The sequence below is a fragment of the Oncorhynchus nerka genome, linkage group LG4, assembly GCF_034236695.1.
Source record: "Oncorhynchus nerka isolate Pitt River linkage group LG4, Oner_Uvic_2.0, whole genome shotgun sequence".
Lineage (NCBI taxonomy): Eukaryota > Metazoa > Chordata > Actinopteri > Salmoniformes > Salmonidae > Oncorhynchus > Oncorhynchus nerka.
In genome coordinates this window covers 24,653,721-24,676,254 of record NC_088399.1, presented here as the reverse complement: position 1 = coordinate 24,676,254, position 22,534 = coordinate 24,653,721, and the positions used below count along the sequence as shown (strand labels likewise).

Here is a 22,534-nt window from a genome sequence, read left to right as displayed (position 1 = left end):
GGTAGGTCTGATCACCGACAACGATGAGACATCATATAGGGAGGAGGTCAGAGACCTGGCAATGTGATGCCAGGATAACAACCTCTCCCTCAACGTGATCAAGACAAAAGAGATGATCGGGGACTACAGCAAAAGGAGGGCCTAGCACGCCCCCTTTCTCATCAACAGAGCTGGAGCTGGTTGAGAATTTCAAGTTCATTGGTGTCCAAACTATCATGGTCCAAACACACCAAGACCGTCATGAAGAGGGCATGACAATGTCTATTCCCCCTCAGGAGACTGAAAAGATTTGGCATGTGTCCTCAGATCCTTCAAAAAATCTACAGCTGCACCATCGAGAGTATGGTTGCATCACCGCCTGTTATGGCAACTGCTTGGCCTATTACCTCAATTACTTAGACTAACCTGTGACCTCGCACATTGACTCTGTACCGGTACCCCCTTGTATATAGCCTCGTTACTGTTATTTTATTGTTGCTCTTTAATTGTGTTGTTTTTTCTATTTTATTCTTTATTTAAAAAAATTGAACTTCAGTTTATTTAGTAAATACTTTCTTAAAACTTCTTATGGCTGATGGCAGTATTGAATAGCTTGGATGAATAAGGTGCCCAGAGTAAACTGCCTGCTACTCAGGCCCAGTTGCTAATATATGCATATTATTAGTAGATTTGGATAAAAAAACACTCTGAAGTTTCTAAACCTGTTTGAATGATGTCTGTGAGTATAACATAACTCATATGGCAGGCAAAAACCTGAGAAAAAATCCAACCAGGAAGTGGGAAATCTGAGGTTTGTAGTTTTTCAACTCTTTGCCTATCGAATATACAGTGTCTATGGGGTCAAATTGCACTTCCTAAGCCTTCCACTAGATGTCAACAGTCTTTAGAACCTTGTTTGATGCTTCTACTGTGAATGAGGAGGGAATGGGAGCTGAATGAGTCAGTGGTCTGGCAGAGAGGCATGAGCTGACCACGCGCGTTCACGTGAGAGTTAGCTTGAGTTCCATTGCATTTCTGAAGACAAAGGAATTCTCCGGTTGGAACATTATTGGAGATTTATGATAAAAACATCATAAAGATTGATTCTATACCTCGTTTTGACATGTTTCTACGGACTGTAACGGAACTTTTTGACTTTTCGCCTGCTCGCGCATCATGAATTTGGATTACTGGGCTAAACGCGCCAACAAAAAGGAGGTATTTGGACATAAATTATGGACTTAATCGAACAAATCAAACATTTATCGTAGAACTGGGATTCCTGAAATTGCATTCTGATGAAGATCATCAAAGGTAAGTGAATATTTATAACGCTATTTCTGACTTCTGTTGACTCCAACATGGAGGATATCTGTATGGCTTGATTTGTTGTCTGAGCGCTGTACCCAGATTATTGCATGGTTTGCTTTTTCCGTAAAGTTAAAAAAGAATCTGCCACAGCGGTTGCATTAAGGAGAAGTATATTTCTAATTCTGTGCATAACACTTGTATCTTCATATTAAAGTTTATGATGAGTATTTCTGTAAATCGATGAGGCTCTCTGCAAAATCACCGGATGTTTTGGAACTATTAAACATAACGCGCCAATGTAAACTCAGATTTTTGTATATAAATATGAGCTTTATCGAACAAAGCATACATATATTGTGTAACATGAAGTCCTATGAGTGTCATCTGATGAAGATCATCAAAGGTTAGTGATTAATTTATTTATATTTATGCTTTTTGTGACTCCTCTCTTTGGCTGGAAAAAATGGCTGTGTTTTTCTGTGACTAGGTGCTGACCTAACATAATTGTTTGGTGTGCTTTCACTGTAAAGCCTTTTTGAAATCGGACACTGTGGTGGGATTAACAACAAGTTTATCTTTAAAATGGTGTAAATTACTTCTATATTTGAGGAATTTTAATTGTGAGATTTCTGTTGTTTTGAATTTGACGCCATGCACTTTCACTGACTGTTGTCATATCGACCCCGTTAGCGGGATCTAAGCCATAAGAATTAACACATGTTTGTCTTAACTGCATTGTTTAAGGGCTTGTAAGTAGCATTGTATTCGGCACATGTGACAAATACAATTAGATTTTTGATTTGATCTGTGTCTGGTATTAGCTAGTTACTGGCCAGCTAGATCTTCAGACAGCATGGAACTAAAGGGGGGAAGGGTTGTTCAAAACTCAGACACAGCTGTCAAGTCAACACATCAGTTAGTGCTGCTATAAACCGCATCACAAGAGACATGCCAAAAGGGAGATGTTTATAAAAATAAATAATATAATTAATGCAATTTCAATGTTGTTTGTGTTGCTTTGTATATCACCGAATTTGCTTGAGATGATTTTACAGCAACACTGCTCACTGCATCCAAGTTGCTTGATATAGGCCTTTCAAAGAGCTGTCTGTCAAGGCGAGCTCATAAATGTAAGCTCCCCGGCCACTCAGCCTGACTTTTCAAACTTCCTGGTAGTTAGCCATGAAAGAAAAGTACTTTTCAGAATGACTGTTCAGGATCTTTAAAGGATTGATGGCATTAGATTTGAGTATTTGTGGCCTCCATTTACAAACAAATTGACCTAAAACATCTCATTGATGTTAGTATCATTGATGTTAGTATCATTGATGTTAGTATCATTGATATTATTATCATTGATGTTAGTATCATTGATGTTACAACTCCTACTGGTGGCACAGTGTAATTATAATGGTAAAACACATGTAAAGCCATTTACCTTCAGGATGGGAAGGTACCCAAATATATCTAAATAAATACAAATCTAGAAAAATGAAGTAACATTTTTCCAAAATGCCAACGTGAACGACCCCTTTGTTAATTGTCTGATTAGCTTTGATATTTTCTGCCTCTGTAATGCTCTATTATTACCACCTTTTCACTGGGACTGAACTGAAGTTATCTCTCTTCCTCCTTCCCTTTCGCTGTCATGCTCTCCCCTTACCTACCTTCTCCTTCCCTTTCGCTGTCATGCTCTCCCCTTACCTACCTTCTCCTTCCCTTTCTCTGTCATGCTCTCCCCTTACCTACCTTCTCCTTCCCTTTCGCTGTCATGCTCTCCCCTTACCTACCTTCTCCTTCCCTTTCGCTGTCATGCTCTCCCCTTACCTACCTTCTCCTTCCCTTTCGCTGTAATGCTCTCCCCTTACCTACCTTCTCCTTCCCTTTCGCTGTCATGCTCTCCCCTTACCTACCTTCTCCTTCCCTTTCGCTGTCATGCTCTCCCCTTACCTACCTCCTTCCCTTTCGCTGTCATGCCCTCCCCTTACCTACCTTCTCCTTCCCTTTCTCCATCTCTCCCCTCCCCTCCAGTTGCGGAAGCAGCTGCCGGGTCAGGTATGGATGGAGGTAACATGGCATTAGCTATCTTCATCCTTGTACTTTTGCTCTCCGTGCTGCTGGGAGGAGCCTATGTCTACGTCACACGGTAAGACTACACTCCCTATCACCTCAAAACACCTCTACACACCAGTGGACCTGTTCAACACAGTGACCTATTTAGATTATCATTGGATCAATCGAAGTAGCAAATACCGCTTTCATTTTTTAAAACATATAATATAATCCCATTTGTTGCCCAGTGAATGGGTGTCCCTGAACTCGACTTACTTGAATACACTGGAGCTGAATATTTTGTATTCAATTCCATTTCAAAGCAATATTGTTCATCAATGGTCATATGGAAAATCTATGACAATTGAATAAACACAAACTGCCCTGGTTACCTTCCCATCTGACTGTGCAACCTTGGTTATGGTTGAATAGCATATGTCACAAGGTTACAGAACATTCAGATGGAAATGTATTGTGAAGAACAGACATTATTCTGTCATGTAGAAAAGGGAATCTTGTCAGCTGCTCTACATGTGACAATTCTATCTTCAACATTCCAAAGTTTCAACTCATTAAATAGGCTCCAAATTAATGAGGCAAGTGACTCACATGAGAACAGTAATATTCTTTATCCTGCTCAGTTCTCTCTCTCTCTGCTCATGGAAACAGTGGTGTCATATTTTTTTTTTAGTCCTGACACACTGCTGTTCCTCTCTTGGCCACCAGATGTCGCTACAACCCCACCCTGCGGCTGCCACTCATCCACCCACACCCCTACAGCCAGATCACAGTGGAGAGCGAGTTTGACAACCCACTCTACGAGACAGGAGGGGTGAGGAAGTATACACACATACAAACATAGTCATTGTATGAGACAGGAGGGAATTTAATACTGGGTTCTGCAGTGGCACAGCGGTCTAAGGTACTGCATGGCAGTGCTAGAGGCATCACTACAGACCCAGGTTCGATTCCAGCCTGTATCACAACCGGTCTTGATTGGGAGTCCCATAGGGCGGCCCACAATTGGCCCAGCGTCGTTGGGGTTTGACCGGGATAGGCTGTCATTGTAAATAAGAATTTGTTCTTAACTGACTTGCCTAGTTAAATAATACAAATATAAAAATGATTTCTCTCCCTCTCTCAGGACACCCGTGAATATGAGGTATCAATATGATGACTTTCTCAACTGTCAGAATCCCAAAATGAAGAAGCTTCCACCCACCCAACCAAACCCACTCCCTACCCTTTCTCCTCCTCAGCCCCACCAAAAAGGAAGTGATGTAAATACAGACTGACTATAGATCTGCCCCTTCCCCCCATGACCCTGTCCTCCAATCACAGAAAGAGGAAACAGCGAGAGGGAAGATGAGTAGGAAAAGGAATGGAGTGGAGAGGAGAGGAGAGGAGAGGGGGAGAAAATAGGAAGAGAGGACAGGAGATACTGGGTGTTTCTCAATATTCTTACTACCATTCTCTGAGCATGGTTGGAGTATCAGTCCAAATCAAAGTATGCGAAATGGGGTGCGTAATTTGCTTGTAAACATTTCGAAGTGTGCATCAACGCAAGCTTCAACTGAAATATTCCCAGGATTGTTGACCCAATCACATAAAAAACAACGCAACATTTCTTGAAATCAATGGCGGCTGGTTTTGAGCTGAACCGAGAGAAAATGAACTCCGACTTTGGAATGAAAAGTTGCCCACTCACATCTCATATGTTGCCTGACTACAATATTTTATCTTGATCTTGTTCATTTTGGCATATTTAACTGCCTAGAATATCCACTGTAGTAGTGTGCATAGACTGCAGGCTAACTGATGAAGAATTGGTAGCTAACTTTAGCTAGCTACTGTTATCCACAAAGAATTTGTAGCTAATGTTGGCCATCCACCCTTCATAACATTTAGTTTTTTTTTTTTTTGGGGGTACAACTAGCTGGCTAGCTAGATTAATATGATTCACATATAGCTAGCTGATAATTACAAGCTTGGGTTTGCTTTATGTAGTTTGTGTTTTGTCTGTATTGGTCAAAGTTAATACAATAGAACGGGAGTGCGCAGTGCTTCTCAAATGTACATTTGTATGCATTCTCCACACTCTCGTCCTTGCAAGAATGTACTCAAGAGAACGTCCTCGGAGCATGAGAGTGTGGAGCATGGCAGCAGCATATTGAGAAACACCCACTGTGAACAGGGTTTGCAGGCGTTGGGACATAAAGAGACAAACACTATTTACTCATGTGTCTACTATTAGCTATCAAATACAGGGACAGAGGGAGGGACAGAGGGGAAGGAATAGGTGGGGAGAGAGGGAGACAGAAGGAGGATGATGGGTGAGAGGTATGGAAGGGGTGGCAGAGAGAGGAGAGGATAGAAGCAAAGGGAACTAAAGTATTGGTACATGAATGGGGTCTATTGAGATGTAAAACGTAGGGGTAAATTGGCACCTTAGAATCTGTCAGAGGAAGTGAGGTTACTATCTCTTCCTGTCTGGGCCCCATTTTCCTGCATTTCTAAGGCCTTGTCTTAGAACAGTATGTAGTACTGGTTTTACCATAGTAACTGACCTTCCATGTGCAAGCTTACCAACCAACCATAACAACACCAGAAATGACCGGCACCAGATTATGTATTTATTTTGATGTAAATGTGATATTTTTTGCAGATTAATTCATGTACATTTTCATTTTGAGAAGAAAAAAAATAAAATATGTACCATGTTACTGATTTCCTGAAATAAATGGTCAAATAAAAAGTATAAGAGAATCTTTCTAAAAAAAAAAAACCACTTGTCTTTGTCATCTGTTATTTCTTCGAGAGCTGGGGATGATCCTACAAGAGCTAGAAACAGTCACAACAGTCACTATGTCACTACGCATAACATGGAACAATTGTTTACCACTTGGAACATGAAGGAAATAACATGTCTCTCCATTCTGGCTAATTCAACAATACCATACAGTCCCACACATGCTGTATCTGAATACTTCTTCACAGGCTCTGTTTCTGGAAGCACTACCTGGTAGGTAAAACAACTTATTTTTCAACTATTGTGCAATCTCTGTCTCTCACACACACTCCGGTGGTGACATAGTTTCTGTTTCTGTTGAAACTGGTTCGCTTTCATACAAACACAACAGCCTCAAAAACACAGTAGCTACTTCATGTTTCAGTACTTCTTGTTACTACCTGTTTTTCCAAATAGAAAGTTACTGTTGCAAAAACAGTTATTTTCTTAGCAGCAAAGATTTGAAAACAAGTGGGTGCTATCGTTCTTAGGGTGTATGTTTGTGTGTGTGATTAACCAACAAAACAGCTGAATAGGGGGTCAGACTCAAAGAAAGCCCTATGTTTTCAGTGTTTGTGTGTGTATGCGTAAAGGCAGGAGTGGCTGTTATGGGTGTAAGATGGCACAGTGATGTCATCTGTTGGTAAATGTTCATTACTGCAACTCTGTGATCTACTGAACAAGACTGGTTACTCGCATCAATGCCTCTGTCTCGTCATTTAACATTCAAACAGTGACTGAGCGTTGCAACCAAAAGCAGTCACAATAAGCATACAAAAATAGATGCTATACCCTCAGAACTGGAGCAAGTATATGAGTTATTTGTTCCTAAAGGTGCACTATGCATAAATTGCTCTGTCATTTCCTGGTTGCTCAAATTCTAATAGGTCACCTAATTTCAGTTTGTGACCAAACAAGCAAGTATAATATAGAGAATCATTGTACCATCTAAACAACTGTGAAACATATTTTCGATAATCAAAAATATTGTATTTTCAGCTGTTTGAAGTTGGCGTACAAAACTGAAAGCAAAAGACACAAAAACTCAAGAACAGGGAAGCATAGAAATAGTGCACATAGAATAACAGATCTACCACTTCTTAGACATGCTTTAAATGAGAATGAAAGATATATATATATAACTCTCTTTTCTATGCGAATTTGGTAGGGTCGCCCCAAAAGTGACATATTGCAGCTTTAATTATGGGTTAGTGTCAGGGGAGATTTGTCATTCGAATTAAATTAAAGTCATCATGGAAGTTGCAATGGTCCCACTGGGCACACACTAGTTGAATCAACATTGTTTCCAAGTCATTGCAATGTAATTACGTTGAACCAACGTGGAATTGAAGTTGAATTGACATTGTGCCCAGTGAGGTGACTTCTGTCCTCTCTAGCATGGAGATAAAAACAGAATAAGGCCTACTGGGTCAGAGAAATCAGTCCTGACAATGCTTCAACCTCTCCTCTCTTTTCTAACTACTTCATTCTTCCTTCCGTCCCCATAAACTCACTCTGTTCTGCACTGGGCTTCACACTCAAACTAGAACACCACAGTTCAGCTTCCTCTTCCGTCCGTTAAGGTACAGAAAACATTCTCTCTCGCTCTCTCTTTTTATGTTAACAGATTGTGTACTTTGTTTTCCTTTTCTTGCATGTTTGTGTCTTTCAACTGTCGTCCTTTTCTCACTCTGTCCCCTCCACCTTCCCTCTCTCTCTCTCTGAGTAGGTTGGTCTATCTGTATATCTGTGTTCTATTTCTGACTGTGATTACTGGAGTGACAGCGAAGGTTCTAGAATCCCAGATAAGACCATATAAAGTTTGCATTTCATATTTACTGAGACAGGCACTGACTTGGGGAATAATAATATAGTTGTAACTCTGCTGCAACACAGAGCGTGACCAGACAAGAGGTTTGTTTGAATCCCCTGCATTACCCTTATTTTTGATATTTGCATCATGATCCCACAAACAAAGTTTTCCATTTAATTTCCATGAAAAGATTTGACCTGTGCAGGAATAGGCCCTGGGTGTGTTTGTAGTAAGATTTCTGTAGTAAATCAAAAAACATTCCCAGGCTGTTGCAGAGATACAGTATGAGGAGGAAGTGGACATTTTTAAGAACCTGCCAGACCAGTTCCTCTCAGATAAACACACGAGTGTTCTGCAGTGCTCCTAGCAGAGAGAAGTTTTTATGAAGCTCAAAACAGTAGTGTTTAAATATGAGATGTACAATTTCCTGTCCCTCTTGTTTCTCTCCCTCTATTCCAGAAAGTACCTCTCTACCTTTACTTCAACAAGGTCAGTCTCACTGAAACTTAAAATCTGTTCTACAAAAAAAATCTGGTTAAAATAGCAGCATACACAGTTGGCCTCCTGCCCATGACCAAGAGACCATGACTAAGAGACCATGACCAAGAGACCATGACCAAGAGACCATGACCAAGCATAACCATCTCCATCAGTGATGCGTGTGTCAGCACGGAGGGTGTTAACAGGGCTCCTGATCCTGGGTGGAATCTCCACCCTGACCCAGTTCCTGCGTTTCTGTCTACCCTGCCGGCAGCCATCCCAGGGTGCGGGCGAACCTGTGACCGTGCTGGTCCGGGACGGGTGGAGGGTCAGTTCTGACATTCCCCTGGTGTTTGTGGGAGGGGTGCCTCGCTCCGGGACCACCCTGATGAGGTATGACAAGAGAAAGGAGGAGGAGAGTACTTATTTACTTGTATTTACCAATGTACTGAACTTGTATTATTCTGACACTCAATATGGTTATATACTGTATGTATTTACCTCTGTACCCTGTCATTTTGATCTCTGTCTTATTTCCCACACTGTGTAGGGCCATGCTGGACGCCCACCCTGCGGTGCGGTGTGGGGAGGAGACGAGGGTCGTGCCCAGGATACTGGGCCTTAAGCTGGGCTGGGCTGCTGAGAAGGAGGGGGTCAGCACCAAGGTCCTGGACCGAGCGGTCACTGCCTTCCTCCTTCAAATCATAGCAGGACATGGGGAGCCAGCACCTCTACTCTGCAATAAAGACCCCTTTACATTGAAGAGCGCTAAGTACCTCGCTCACCTTTTTCCCAAGTAGGTCTGACTTACTTTACTATACACACACACCTCCATCACGAGACACATATATTCTTAGAAAAGAAGGTGCAATCTAGAACCTAAAAGTGTTCTTCAGCTGTCCCAATAGGATAACCCTTTGATAGCCCTTCTTGGGTTCCAGGTAGAACCCTTTTGGTTCCAAGTAGAACCTTTTGGGGTTCCATGTAGAACCCTTTCCACAGAGGTCTACATGGAACCCAAAATGATTCTCCCTGGAACCAAAAAAGGATTTTACAAAGGGTTCTCCTATTGGGACAGCCGAAGAACCCTTTTATGTTCTAGATATAACCTTTTTTATGAGAGTGTACACTAACCCAAAAGCCTATGTCACCACACATAAGGGTGTGATCGAGTGTGGCTTTTCACATGCTGACTCATGTGAGCCATATAGACAGTACAACTCATTAGTGAGTCACTAGGCAGCCTGGTTACCTCCTACAGAAGAGAACACATCATATGACTGTTTACCAGAGGTCAAAGTCCTGACAGAACAGGAGATAACTTATATACTTTTTCACTGACTCCGCCTCCTCTCCAGGCCTGAAACCAGTGTTAGGTAGGATTATGAGTAGTGCGGTGGAAAGTTGTAATGTACTTTCTCCTCCACTTTTCTCTCCCTCCTCTATCCCGCCACACCTCTACGTCCTTCCTCTCTCTCTTTCTACAGCTCTAAGTTCCTGCTGATGCTGAGAGATGGCCGAGCGGCGGTGTACTCTATGATTTCGCGTCGCGTGACGATCGGTGGCTTTGACCTCTCCAGCTATAGGGACTGCCTGGCCAAGTGGAGCCGAGCCACACAGGCCATGCTGACACAGTGCACTCAGGTGTGTGTGTATCTGTTTAGGTGGGCTGAGAGTGGTGCCTGACGTGTGTGTGTGCATGCAGTGCATCTGTGCCTGCATCTGTGTGAGTGTGCGTCTTTGTGTGTGTGTGTTTAGGTGGAAAGTGATGACCAACCATGTGTGTGTGTGTGTGTGTGTGTGTGTGTAGGTGGGCAGTAAGAGGTGCCTGGCTGTGAGGTATGAGAGGCTGGTCCTCCACCCTCGCTCCACCCTGCAGACAGTGCTAAAGTTCCTGGGTCTGCCGTGGCACGAGGGGGTTCTGCACCATGAAGAGGCTATAGGAAAACCTGGAGGAGTCTCACTGTCAAAGTGTGTATCAGTGAATATCAGAGAAGATGACAAGGCCATGCTACATCACAAAGACTCAGAGGAGTCTTGCTCTTTTGGTGTGTGTTTATTCATGTGTGTTTGTGTCACAGAACGGAACGGTCCACAGACCAGGTGATGAGGCCCGTGAACTTAGACGCTCTGACTCGGTGGGTAGGTCACATGCCCCCAGACGTAATGGCAGACATGGACGCTATCGCCCCCATGCTGGGGAGACTAGGCTACGACCCCAGAGCCAACCCACCTAACTACGGACAGTCTGACCCACAGTTCCTCAACAACACACAAAGGGTACGGACACACACACACACACACACACACACACACACACACACACACACACACAGGTTTTTGCTGATGTTAACCTTATGTCCTCTCTCTGTAGCTTCTGAGGGGAGACTTTAAAACTCCTGTAGCAAGACAACATCAGAAAGGACATCCTCTGGTGTCTAACAGAAAAACCACCTATCCTCAATGTCTAGGCGACTGCTGATTGACTGTTTTTAGTATAGAACTGATAAGTGTTGGTTCTGTCTACATCCTTCTTTAGATGTCCATGAAAGGTTCACAGACAGAGAGGTGACAGGGTCAGCGCCTGGAACAACGGTCACCGCTGACCTATGACCCCTGATTATCCTCTCAGGGAAGACAACAGCATCAACCAAAAGGCTGGTGGCTAAGCACCAAGCACAGTCAGATGGCATAACCATGCATGTGCTCTAGACCTCATTGATAGGAAGAAGTGATGTACAATGGAGAAAAGTATATTATATCGTTTTTTTACATTTCCAAAATGTGTTTACTTACCTCCATTTTTTGGGGGTCCTTACAAAAACAAAATAATGGCCAATCTTCACTATATTTTTGGTGATATCAAAGTGCCGCCAGCAGCCATGTGGATGAATGGAGACAAGGGAAAAAATAGGCTCTTTGAGAATCCAAGAATGAATTACTTACACAATCATCTCTAACATGTAGGCTCAGCATTCCTGAACAATCCAATTACAAGTCAGAATGTTGAATAAACTTATTTTTAACTTACTTTACCTGTTGTCTGCTGATTTTTTCCTTATGTAGGAGGTAATCTGAGACAAAATATCCACAAACGTTATTAGCCAGACTTTCAGTACGCTGGTCTGTATATGGTTGGTATTTCTGGATAAAATGTTCAATACTGATGTAATTCGCAGGTTACAAACACTTGCACAATATAACTGAGCCTAACCAAACCACAGCTGATTGAGAGGTAACTGAGCCTAACCAAACCACAGCTGATTGAGAGGTAACTGAGCCTAACCAAACCACAGCTGATTGAGAGGTAACTGAGCCTAACCAAACCACAGCTGATTGAGAGGTAACTGAGCCTAACCAAACCACAGCTGATTGAGAGGTAACTGAGCCTAACCAAACCACAGCTGATTGAGAGGTAACTGAGCCTAACCAAACCACAGCTGATTGAGAGGTAACTGAGCCTAACCAAACCCCAGCTGATTGAGAGGTAACTGAGCCTAACCAAACCCCAGCTGATTGAGAGGTAACTGAGCCTAACCAAACCCCAGCTGATTAAGAGGTAACTGAGCCTAACCAAACCACAGCTGATTGAGAGGTAACTGAGCCTAACCAAACCACAGCTGATTGAGAGGTAACTGAGCCTAACCAAACCACAGCTGATTGAGAGGTAACCGGGCAAAAACCAAACGACAGCTGATTGAGAGGTAACTGAGCCTAACCAAACCACAGCTGATTGAGAGGTAACTGGGCCTAACCAAACCACAGCTGATTGAGAGGTAACCGGGCAAAAACCAAACCACAGCTGATTGAGAGGTAACTGAGCCTAACCAAACCCCAGCTGATTGAGAGGTAACTGAGCCTAACCAAACCACAGCTGATTGAGAGGTAACTGAGCCTAACCAAACCACAGCTGATTGAGAGGTAACTGAGCCTAACCAAACCACAGCTGATTGAGAGGTAACTGAGCCTAACCAAACCACAGCTGATTGAGAGGTAACTGAGCCTAACCAAACCACAGCTGATTGAGAGGTAACTGAGCCTAACCAAACCACAGCTGATTGAGAGGTAACTGAGCCTAACCAAACCCCAGCTGATTGAGAGGTAACTGAGCCTAACCAAACCACAGCTGATTGAGAGGTAACTGAGCCTAACCAAACCCCAGCTGATTGAGAGGTAACTGAGCCTAACCAAACCCCAGCTGATTGAGAGGTAACTGAGCCTAACCAAACCACAGCTGATTGAGAGGTAACTGAGCCTAACCAAACCCCAGCTGATTGAGAGGTAACTGAGCCTAACCAAACCCCAGCTGATTGAGAGGTAACTGAGCCTAACCAAACCCCAGCTGATTGAGAGGTAACTGAGCCTAACCAAACCAAAGCTGATTGAGAGGTAACTGAGCCTAACCAAACCACAGCTGATTGAGAGGTAACTGAGCCTAACCAAACCACAGCTGATTGAGAGGTAACCGGGCAAAAACCAAACGACAGCTGATTGAGAGGTAACTGAGCCTAACCAAACCACAGCTGATTGAGAGGTAACTGGGCCTAACCAAACCACAGCTGATTGAGAGGTAACCGGGCAAAAACCAAACCACAGCTGATTGAGAGGTAACTGAGCCTAACCAAACCCCAGCTGATTGAGAGGTAACTGAGCCTAACCAAACCACAGCTGATTGAGAGGTAACTGAGCCTAACCAAACCACAGCTGATTGAGAGGTAACTGAGCCTAACCAAACCCCAGCTGATTGAGAGGTAACTGAGCCTAACCAAACCACAGCTGATTGAGAGGTAACTGAGCCTAACCAAACCCCAGCTGATTGAGAGGTAACTGAGCCTAACCAAACCCCAGCTGATTGAGAGGTAACTGAGCCTAACCAAACCACAGCTGATTGAGAGGTAACTGAGCCTAACCAAACCACAGCTGATTGAAAGGTAACTGAGCCTAGCCAAACCACAGCTGATTGAGAGGTAACTGAGCCTAACCAAACCACAGCTGATTGAGAGGTAACTGAGCCTAACCAAACTACAGCTGATTGAGAGGTAACTGAGCCTAACCAAACCACAGCTGATTGAGAGGTAACTGAGCCTAACCAAACCACAGCTGATTGAGAGGTAACTGAGCCTAACCAAACCACAGCTGATTGAGAGGTAACTGAGCCTAACCAAACCACAGCTGATTGAGAGGTAACTGAGCCTAACCAAACCACAGCTGATTGAGAGGTAACCGGGCAAAAAACCAAACGACAGCTGATTGAGAGGTAACTGAGCCTAACCAAACCACAGCTAATTGAGAGGTAACTGAGCCTAACCAAACCACAGCTGATTGCGATGCATGCTTCAGTCGATTATGTTCGGTTACATTCGGCTATTGCTGACATATTGTGCATCACATGCTATGCGTAAAGAGATTGAAAATACAAGTGACAGAACCCACAAGCACCACAAAAAGTTGTCTAAACAACCCTTTGTTGTGGATAGCCCATCTCCACCTCCTACCGCCAAAAGGACCAACAGCATGTACAACCGGTAAAGTAAGTGTAAATATAATTGTATTCAACATTCTGGCTTGTAAAGACTATTGCGTCATTTTGTGGGCGACTTCGATCATACTGATGATCCATGAGGTAACCATAGTAACAGTCTGATGTTTAAAAAAAAATCAGACTGTCACCAGAGCAGTTTAGTAGGTGTTGCCGAGCTCTGCTACCCTATCCCAACAGGCCCGACGTTATACATTGGGTTAGGGCAGGATAAGACCTGTTTTTAAATAACTAGGGTATGGGTAGGGCTCAGGTATTACTAAATTGATCACTAACATTTTGAAGATAAGTAATTTGCTCAATGCTCTGCTCTGCTGTGCAGTGCAGTCATATATAAGATCATAACAGAGGTACGTAAACCTCGTCAAATATAAAACAGGTTTATTTCCCAAAAAGTATAATGTAACACAACTAACTGCTCTCTCATGTCTCTTCATTCGTTGACCAGAGCCAGATATACTTTGAGGAGATGGGAAACTCCATTTGAATCGTTGCCCATGCTACGTCAGTGGGCCGTGCGGTGCATTCTGGGCAATTCGAGGACAAGGAGAGCTCTCCTTCAAGGAGTGAATGTAGTCAATTGGGTGCTAGCTGAGGAGCAGCTAATGGATTTACTAACCCAGGAAGATATTTCTGATTTCGGGTTTCGGGAAGGGCTGGATTGGGCCTTAAATTTGGCAGCAGCAATCGGGCCTGGGTAGGGTAGGGCCTGAACGTCACAGGCATGGGTAAGGCTCAGGCTTCAAATTCATACCGTGAAGGGCTCAAGTTGTGACGTTTGACTTACCATTTAAATATAAATTGCAGACTGTCGGCCACACTTGATAATTTGAAAACTAGCACTTACTAACATAGGCAACAACTAACTGGATGGAAAACGGTGAGGCACATAACACACCCCTTCTACTGGCAATTGGGGGGAGGGTTCTTGAAATGTAACATCCAATCAAAATCAACGGACAATTCAAACCGTCTTTGCAATACAAAATTCTCCAGACCTCCAAGAGAGGCGTGACAATGATGTGATTTTGGAGGTATGGCAACCATAAACCAGTAGACGTATTCCTATGGAAATGTCCTGATGGCGCATGAAGCCGGAAGTATTTGAATTTGAAGCATGCCATATAGCTGAATGGGGATGAATGGCACCAAAAGATTGCTAAGAATCTTGGTGAATGTGGACATAACTAGCAAAGGATCATGTAAAGGATTGATGTAATCATTTTCATCCTGCCTGGGAGAGTCAACCTTAATGTCTATGGCAAGAAGGCGCAATCCACCTCATAGCCTGCAGGCCCGTGATTGATATGTCAGCACGTGGTCCTGTGTGACAACAAATGTAGTAGTCAGAATGGATCACTATTTAACTAATTATCTTGATTTGTAGCAAACTTTAAAATAATTCATAGTGGGCATCGAACATCATCATAATAATCTAATTTTATTGCCCAAAACGAGCGTCCCTCTCAAAAAACTGTCAGTTTTGGCGATTGAAATTTAGATAAGCTTTCTAGGGCAGACCAGGGCTTTTGGCACCACTAGATTGCTATGCAGTAGCCGACCAGTCGAGCTTGTGACTTCACGTTCCAAATAGGACACTGGGGTCCTCATTGCAACACGAGACTAGCTAGATATAGGCTGGTTGATGTTAGGATAGGAGTATTTTATAAGGAGGTGGGAAGTGGGGAATGACTGTGCCACGAGACTAACTAGATATAGGCTGGTTGATGTTAGGATAGGAGTATTTTATAAGGAGGTGGGAAGTGGGGAATGACTGTGCCACGAGACTAACTAGATATAGGCTGGTTGATGTTAGGATAGGAGTATTTTATAAGGAGGTGGGAAGAATGACTGTGCCTGTTTGTGTAGAATTGATCCATGCTGTAAATAATTTGTTTCTATTAAATCAATGTTATGACCTAAAATAAACTGTCAAATCCCTGTTACATTCTTCTTTGCTTTCTTTGATTCAAAAACTGTTCCCTGGTTGATCTCCTACACTAACTACACTGCTGCTTGAAAATGTAGCAAAACTGTAGGTGTTACTGAAGCAAGAGTGGTCCTGGGTTAAAAAAAAGAAAAAAAAGAAGCTTGTTACTTGTAAGTGTTCCAAACAGAACATGGTTTGTCTTTTTACCTAAACATGCAAACATCATCAGATAGAAGTCAAACCAAGAAGTGTATTGGGTTAGTCATTGTTGGTTAAATATAACAGAACAGATTAACTGGATTGACAATCACTCTCAGAGGACGGGTTGACAAAAATAACTGACTGAAAGACCCCTTAATAACCTACTAATATGACTGCATTGAGGCATATGTCACTGTGCTTCTATGGCTATACGCACCCAAATGTTTGCATGCCCACCCACCAACGAATTTCTGGCTCCGTCACTGTTTCTGACATAAATTCATAACTATCTAAAACACAATCCGATTTTACTAGCTGTTAAGGTTAATACTGCGACATCTGTGACTGGATTCGCTTTGACTGCTCAGCGCGTTGCTAGAGAACGTCGACTCACTCTTTTTGCACATTTCTACCTCCGCCAATGTACGACTTCTTTTATATGACCATTCTTACACAATTTCTTAAAAATTAAACATTCATATAGAACATTTGGAATGTCATACACGTCGTGGAGTTAGTCCATTTTATCCACAATCCATATGGTTAAGGATATTTTTTGAAAATCCGCAGTTTATAGTTCCATATGGTGTAATGGTGGAGGGATTACGTACCCGGCAATGTATAAATGACACAGCCCTTTGTTTGCGATAACAGACTCGTTTCCTGAAGATTGAAGAGCAGCGTCGTTGATCATTTGTTTGTAAGTAGGTTATTATCCAAAATGAGCATTAAAACATTTTTCACAGAGACCCTTAGTTCAGCGTAATGTTAATTGGTAGTTCATTGTTTTTCCTATTCTTATTGGGGATGTACGAATAGACGTCGACGATAGATGAGTTAACTTTCTGGTAGCTTTAGCCAACTACAGTATATATTTACTCAAAGTTAGCTGGCTGGATATGGTCTTGGCTAGCTTCCTAACAAGCTAAAACGAGGCGCTCAACAGTAGTTAGTCATTGGATAACCCTTCAAGCTAGATATTGATATAGATGGAGGGGAAGGCTAACGTTAACAGTGGGTGTTTTTGTAAATGCAATCCTGAGTGCCAGTGTTCTCTGGGTGTTCGTAAATTCAGAGTATTGTCAGATTGTCCGTTCGTAAATTCAGTGCGTTTCGCTCACGGAGCGAGGATTAGGGTTGATCAGAGCGTTCTGGCATCACAGCTTGGGGGCTTGACTGCCAACTGGCTAACGTTGGCTAGCTTGCTAGCTACTTCCAGACACGAATGAGAACCCCGCACTCTGACCATTTTACTCGACCTAGTAGAGCTGCTTAGGCTGTTTATGTTGTCTAGAGCATTGGTGACAAACGTTAACTGTGCTGCTAGCAACTTAATTAATTACGCGTTTTTAAACACCGGCAATATTTAAGTGTTGCCAGTTTGTAAATTCATCAGTTCATGCGCTCTGGCATACTCAGACAAGTGCTCCTAAATCGGAGTAGATAGCCAAAATGAATTTACTAACGCATTCCGAAAAACATCGCGCTCGAGACATAAACCCAGCGATAATCCCAATTTGGTTTATCGGGCAGTAGTGGTAATATATGTTGTTGTAAAATGGTCGTAGGGGAGGTTAATTTATGACAAAATATTACGTTTAGACTGCAAATAAAAACACATCCCCATAGACTAAAATGTCAGCTAAGCTTGTCATTACCTCAGGACTCGACTAAGGTTTTATGACAAAATGACAGCCACTACGTGGAGCTTGTTGTAAAATGGTGGCACCTGAGGCGAACTGCTGTAAACGTCAGCTGAGTACTACCTCCAATGGGAGGAGCTTTGCTCTACCCTATTTAGAAGTTGACCCACTGCATCTCAGAATTGTTATGAATACTAGATTGGTACCTATAATGTGTATTTATAGCCTGGTTTATTTTATATTTTATTTTAGGTTTGAGTAGTTTGGTCTAACATGATTCTCTTCCCCCAGCATCAAGATGCAGATCTTTGTGAAGACCTTAACTGGTAAGACCATCACCCTCGAGGTTGAGCCCAGTGACACCATCGAGAACGTCAAGGCCAAGATCCAGGACAAGGAGGGCATCCCCCCAGACCAGCAGCGTCTGATCTTTGCCGGCAAGCAGCTGGAAGATGGCCGCACCCTGTCCGACTACAACATCCAGAAGGAGTCCACCCTCCATCTTGTGCTCCGTCTGAGGGGGAGGTCAGATCTTCGTTAAAAACCCTGACTGGTAAGACCATCACCCTCGAGGTTGAGCCCAGTGACACCATCGAGAACGTCAAGGCCAAGATCCAGGACAAGGAGGGCATCCCCCCAGACCAGCAGCGTCTGATCTTTGCCGGCAAGCAGCTGGAAGATGGCCGCACCCTGTCCGACTACAACATCCAGAAGGAGTCCACCCTCCATCTTGTGCTCCGTCTGAGGGGAGGTATGCAGATCTTCGTTAAAACCCTGACTGGTAAGACCATCACCCTCGAGGTTGAGCCCAGTGACACCATCGAGAACGTCAAGGCCAAGATCCAGGACAAGGAGGGCATCCCCCCAGACCAGCAGCGTCTGATCTTTGCCGGCAAGCAGCTGGAAGATGGCCGCACCATACAACATCCAGAAGGAGTCCACCCTCCATCTTGTGCTCCGTCTGAGGGGAGGTATGCAGATCTTCGTTAAAACCCTGACTGGTAAGACCATCACCCTCGAGGTTGAGCCCAGTGACACCATCGAGAACGTCAAGGCCAAGATCCAGGACAAGGAGGGCATCCCCCCAGACCAGCAGCGTCTGATCTTTGCCGGCAAGCAGCTGGAAGATGGCCGCACCCTGTCCGACTACAACATCCAGAAGGAGTCCACCCTCCATCTTGTGCTCCGTCTGAGGGGAGGTATGCAGATCTTCGTTAAAACCCTGACTGGTAAGACCATCACCCTCGAGGTTGAGCCCAGTGACACCATCGAGAACGTCAAGGCCAAGATCCAGGACAAGGAGGGCATCCCCCCAGACCAGCAGCGTCTGATCTTTGCCGGCAAGCAGCTGGAAGATGGCCGCACCCTGTCCGACTACAACATCCAGAAGGAGTCCACCCTCCATCTTGTGCTCCGTCTGAGGGGAGGTATGCAGATCTTCGTTAAAACCCTGACTGGTAAGACCATCACCCTCGAGGTTGAGCCCAGTGACAATCGACGTCCCAAGATCCAGGACAAGGAGGGCATCCCCCAGACCAGCAGCCTGATCTTTGCCGGCAAGCAGCTGGAAGATGGCCGCACCCTGTCCGACTACAACATGAAGCCACCCTCCATCTTGTGCTCCGTCTGAGGGGAGGTACTTCGTTAAAACCCTGACTGGTAAGACCATCACCCTCGAGGTTGAGCCCAGTGACACCATCGAGAACGCAAGGCCAAGATCCAGGACAAGGAGGGCATCCCCCCAGACCAGCAGCGTCTGATCTTTGCCGGCAAGCAGCTGGAAGATGGCCGCACCCTGTCCGACTACAACATCCAGAAGGAGTCCACCCTCCATCTTGTGCTCCGTCTGAGGGGAGGTATGCAGATCTTCGTTAAAACCCTGACTGGTAAGACCATCACCCTCGAGGTTGAGCCCAGTGACACCATCGAGAACGTCAAGGCCAAGATCCAGGACAAGGAGGGCATCCCCCCAGACCAGCAGCGTCTGATCTTTGCCGGCAAGCAGCTGGAAGATGGCCGCACCCTGTCCGACTACAACATCCAGAAGGAGTCCACCCTTCACCTGGTCCTGCGTCTTCGTGGAGGCAACTAGTTCTACTCTAACAATGTCACATCTTAACCCCAATTTCCCTCATCCCAAATTCCCTCCTAACCTCCAACCCCACCTTTTGACCTCACTCCAATCCCACCCCTGACTTCCCCTCCACCCTAATCCCCAGCTCTTAAAAAAAAAAAAAAAAAAATCAATAAAGTTCAAGCATTCCTGATATTATCTGGTTCTTTTTTGTAGTAAAATATTTACCTATTTCAATAGCACCTGGTTGTATTAGTTGCATTGTTTTGCCAGTTTCTAATTTGAAGTACCACTGCCTCAGCGCATAACTACAACTGCCTCTGTTAAACCTAATTTAAATACCTTTAGCTTTTAGTCTTTTAAGTGAATAACTATTATACGGTCTTGATGTTAACTATAGGTGGTGTATTTGGCGGTACGCTATACAGTTGGAGTCGGAAGATTACATTCACTTCGGTTGGAGATATTAGAACTAGTTTCTCAAACACCCCAAATTTCTTAACACAAGTTTTGGCAAGTCAGTTTGGACATCTACTTTGTGTACGACACGTCATTTTAACAATTGTTAACAGACAAATTATTTCACTATCAATTCCAGTGGGTCAGAGGTGTACAAGACAGTAAGTTGACTGTGCCTTTAAACAACTTGGAAAATTCCAGGAAATTATGTAATTGCATTAGAAACCTCTGAGCTAAAAGTATGAACACCATGGGACCACGCAGCCGTCATACCACTCAGGAAGGAGACGTGAACGTACTTTGGTGTGAATAGTGCTAATCAATCCCAGAACGGTAAAGGCCACTGCTCCACAACCGCCATAAAGCCAGACTACGGTTTGCAATTGCACATGGGGACAAAGATGGTACTTTTGGAGAAATTGTTCTCTGGTCTGATGGAACTGTTTGGCCATAATGACCGTTATATTTGCAAGCTGAAGGACACCATCCCAACCGTGAAGCACGGGGTGGCAGCATCATGTTGTGGGGGTGCTTTGCTCTAGGAGGGACTGGTGCACTTCACAAAATAGATGTCATGAGGGAGGAAAAGAGTGGCCATCACGAAGCCCTGACCTCAATCCTATAGAATATTTGTGGGCAGAACTGAAAAAGTGTGAGCAAGGAGGCCTACAAACCTGACTCAGTTACACCAGCTCTGTCAGGAGGAATGGGCCAAAATACACGGAACTTACTGTGGGAAGCTTGTGAAAGGCTACCTGAAATGTTTGACCCAAGTTAAACAATTTAAAGGCAATGCTACCAAATACAAATTGAGTGTATGTAAACTTCTGACCCACTGGGAATGTGATGAAAGAAATAAAAGCTGAAAGAAATAATTCTCTATCATTTGGACATTTCACATTCTTAAAATAAAGTGGTGATCCTATCTGACCTAAGACATGGAATTCTTACTAGGATTAAATATCTGGAATTGTGAAAAGCTGAGTTTAAATGTATTTGGCTAAGGTGTATGTAAACTACCGACTTCAACTGTATATCCAATCACTATAAAGCCCTTTTTACAACGGCCGATATCAGTGGTTATGCAGAAACCCAGCCCTAAACCTCTAAACGGCAAGCAATGCAGATAAATGTCAGTTGGCTTTTCATGGCTGAGCAATCAGGTTGAGAGCAGGTATACTGAACAAAATGCAAACATTTTGATTTTACTGAGTCAGGATTTGGCTGATTTCCAGGCGATTGCTACCTGCCCCAACACAGAATGCCAACTAAAGTTTGGAAGATTAATAATGGTCTGGGGCTGTTTTTCATGTTTTGGGCTAAGTTCCAGTGAAGGGCAGTCAACACTACAGCATATCCATTGACATTCTAGATGATTCTGTTCTTCCAACTTTGACAACAGTTCGGGGAAGACCCTTTCCGGTTTCAGCATGACAATGCCCCCGTGCACAAAGCGAGGTCCATACAGAAATGGTTTGTCGATCGGTGTGGAAGAACTTGACTGACATCCACAAAGCACTGACCTTAACTCCATCGAACACCTTTAAGATGAATTGGAACGTCTGACCTCAATAATGCTCCTGTTGCTGAATGCAACCAAGTCCCTGCAGCAATGTTCTAACTTAAAGTGAAAAGCCTCCCCAGAAGAGTGGACGCTGTTATGGCAAAGGGGGGGACCAACCAAAGTCATATTAATGCCCATGACTGACAAGCAGGTGTCCACATACTTTTGGTCATTTAGTGTACTTAGTGATGTTTAAGTGGTTTATTTGCAGGTATTAAAAGTAATACATTGGAATGGGATGGTCATATCACCAAGCAGCTGCCGTAAGTGGTGATGCAGCCACTCACGATGCTCTATAGTAATATTTCTTTATCTGGTGAAACGATTAGGTAGTGAGGTAATTGGTATCGCCCTCTTTTATATTATAGTAAAGCGACGTTAAAGAACTATAATTTGAACAATCTGTTGAATTATGGAGAGGCATGGTAAATTTACTGTATGATTCTTGCAAGGAGTGCTACAGTTCCCAGTAGGTATTTTGGTGGGTACCAGCACTGGAACTGTTGGAAGAGGGACTTGTTCGTATGCCTGAAATGCATCTTTCCTTTGAGTAGTCACTATGACATTATTTGCTTTTATCCAACTGTTAGATTATGATTACCTTAAACCAGGAAGGAAGCATTTTCATTATTATAGCTAATAGGTATGCTGTACCTCCCTACAGCAAAAGGATGTCATTCATACTTAACCACAAGATGTCC

At 43.7% G+C, this 22,534-nt stretch overlaps 3 protein-coding genes across 8 annotated transcripts in view; all 3 read left to right on the top strand.

Moving 5' to 3' along the window:
- LOC115123700 (seizure 6-like protein) overlaps positions 1 to 5,263 on the top strand; it is a 261,744-nt gene extending 256,481 nt beyond the window's left edge. For all 3 annotated transcript variants that reach the window (XM_065017381.1, XM_065017380.1, XM_065017382.1), the window contains 3 exons: positions 3,322 to 3,436; positions 4,069 to 4,174; positions 4,487 to 5,263. In XM_065017381.1, the coding sequence (XP_064873453.1) occupies positions 3,322 to 3,436; positions 4,069 to 4,174; positions 4,487 to 4,516 (251 nt within the window). In that variant the 3' untranslated portion in view covers positions 4,517 to 5,263. The remainder of the gene's footprint in view (positions 1 to 3,321; positions 3,437 to 4,068; positions 4,175 to 4,486) is intronic.
- Positions 5,264 to 6,223: 960 nt separating this feature from the next.
- On the top strand, positions 6,224 to 15,908 carry tpst2 (tyrosylprotein sulfotransferase 2). 4 transcript variants are annotated; one of them, XM_029653055.2, is made up of 7 exons: positions 6,224 to 6,364; positions 8,403 to 8,816; positions 8,974 to 9,219; positions 9,911 to 10,067; positions 10,234 to 10,394; positions 10,505 to 10,703; positions 10,798 to 11,453. In XM_029653055.2, exons 2-7 carry the CDS (start codon positions 8,599 to 8,601, stop codon positions 10,903 to 10,905), a joined length of 1,089 nt encoding a protein of 362 aa, XP_029508915.1. In that variant the 5' UTR covers positions 6,224 to 6,364; positions 8,403 to 8,598; the 3' UTR covers positions 10,906 to 11,453. The 4 variants fall into 4 exon arrangements, with proteins under 4 accessions (XP_029508915.1, XP_029508916.1, XP_029508914.1 ...); XM_029653056.2 differs by lacking the exons at positions 6,224 to 6,364; positions 10,798 to 11,453 and adding exons at positions 7,610 to 7,713; positions 14,411 to 15,908; XM_029653054.2 differs by lacking the exon at positions 6,224 to 6,364 and adding an exon at positions 7,610 to 7,713.
- Positions 15,909 to 16,686: 778 nt separating this feature from the next.
- On the top strand, positions 16,687 to 19,987 carry LOC115123699 (polyubiquitin-C). Its single transcript, XM_029653058.2, is given in 7 exon segments — positions 16,687 to 16,793; positions 18,028 to 18,269; positions 18,272 to 18,653; positions 18,655 to 19,331; positions 19,334 to 19,372; positions 19,375 to 19,440; positions 19,443 to 19,987. Coding segments are annotated over 6 exon segments (1,785 nt in total). The 5' UTR covers positions 16,687 to 16,793; positions 18,028 to 18,034; the 3' UTR covers positions 19,829 to 19,987.
- The last annotated feature ends 2,547 nt before the right edge of the window (positions 19,988 to 22,534 follow it).

What these genes read in the sequence shown, in the direction of transcription:
- tpst2 (XM_029653055.2), top strand. Translation starts at nt 8,599, where the DNA reads ATGCGTGTGTCAGCACGGAGGGTGTTAACAGGGCTCCTGATCCTGGGT. An exon ending in CTCGCTCACCTTTTTCCCAA is followed by an intron (nt 9,220 to 9,910) that starts GTAGGTCTGACT and finishes CTCTTTCTACAG; the next exon opens with CTCTAAGTTCCTGCTGATGC. An exon ending in TGCTGACACAGTGCACTCAG is followed by an intron (nt 10,068 to 10,233) that starts GTGTGTGTGTAT and finishes GTGTGTGTGTAG; the next exon opens with GTGGGCAGTAAGAGGTGCCT.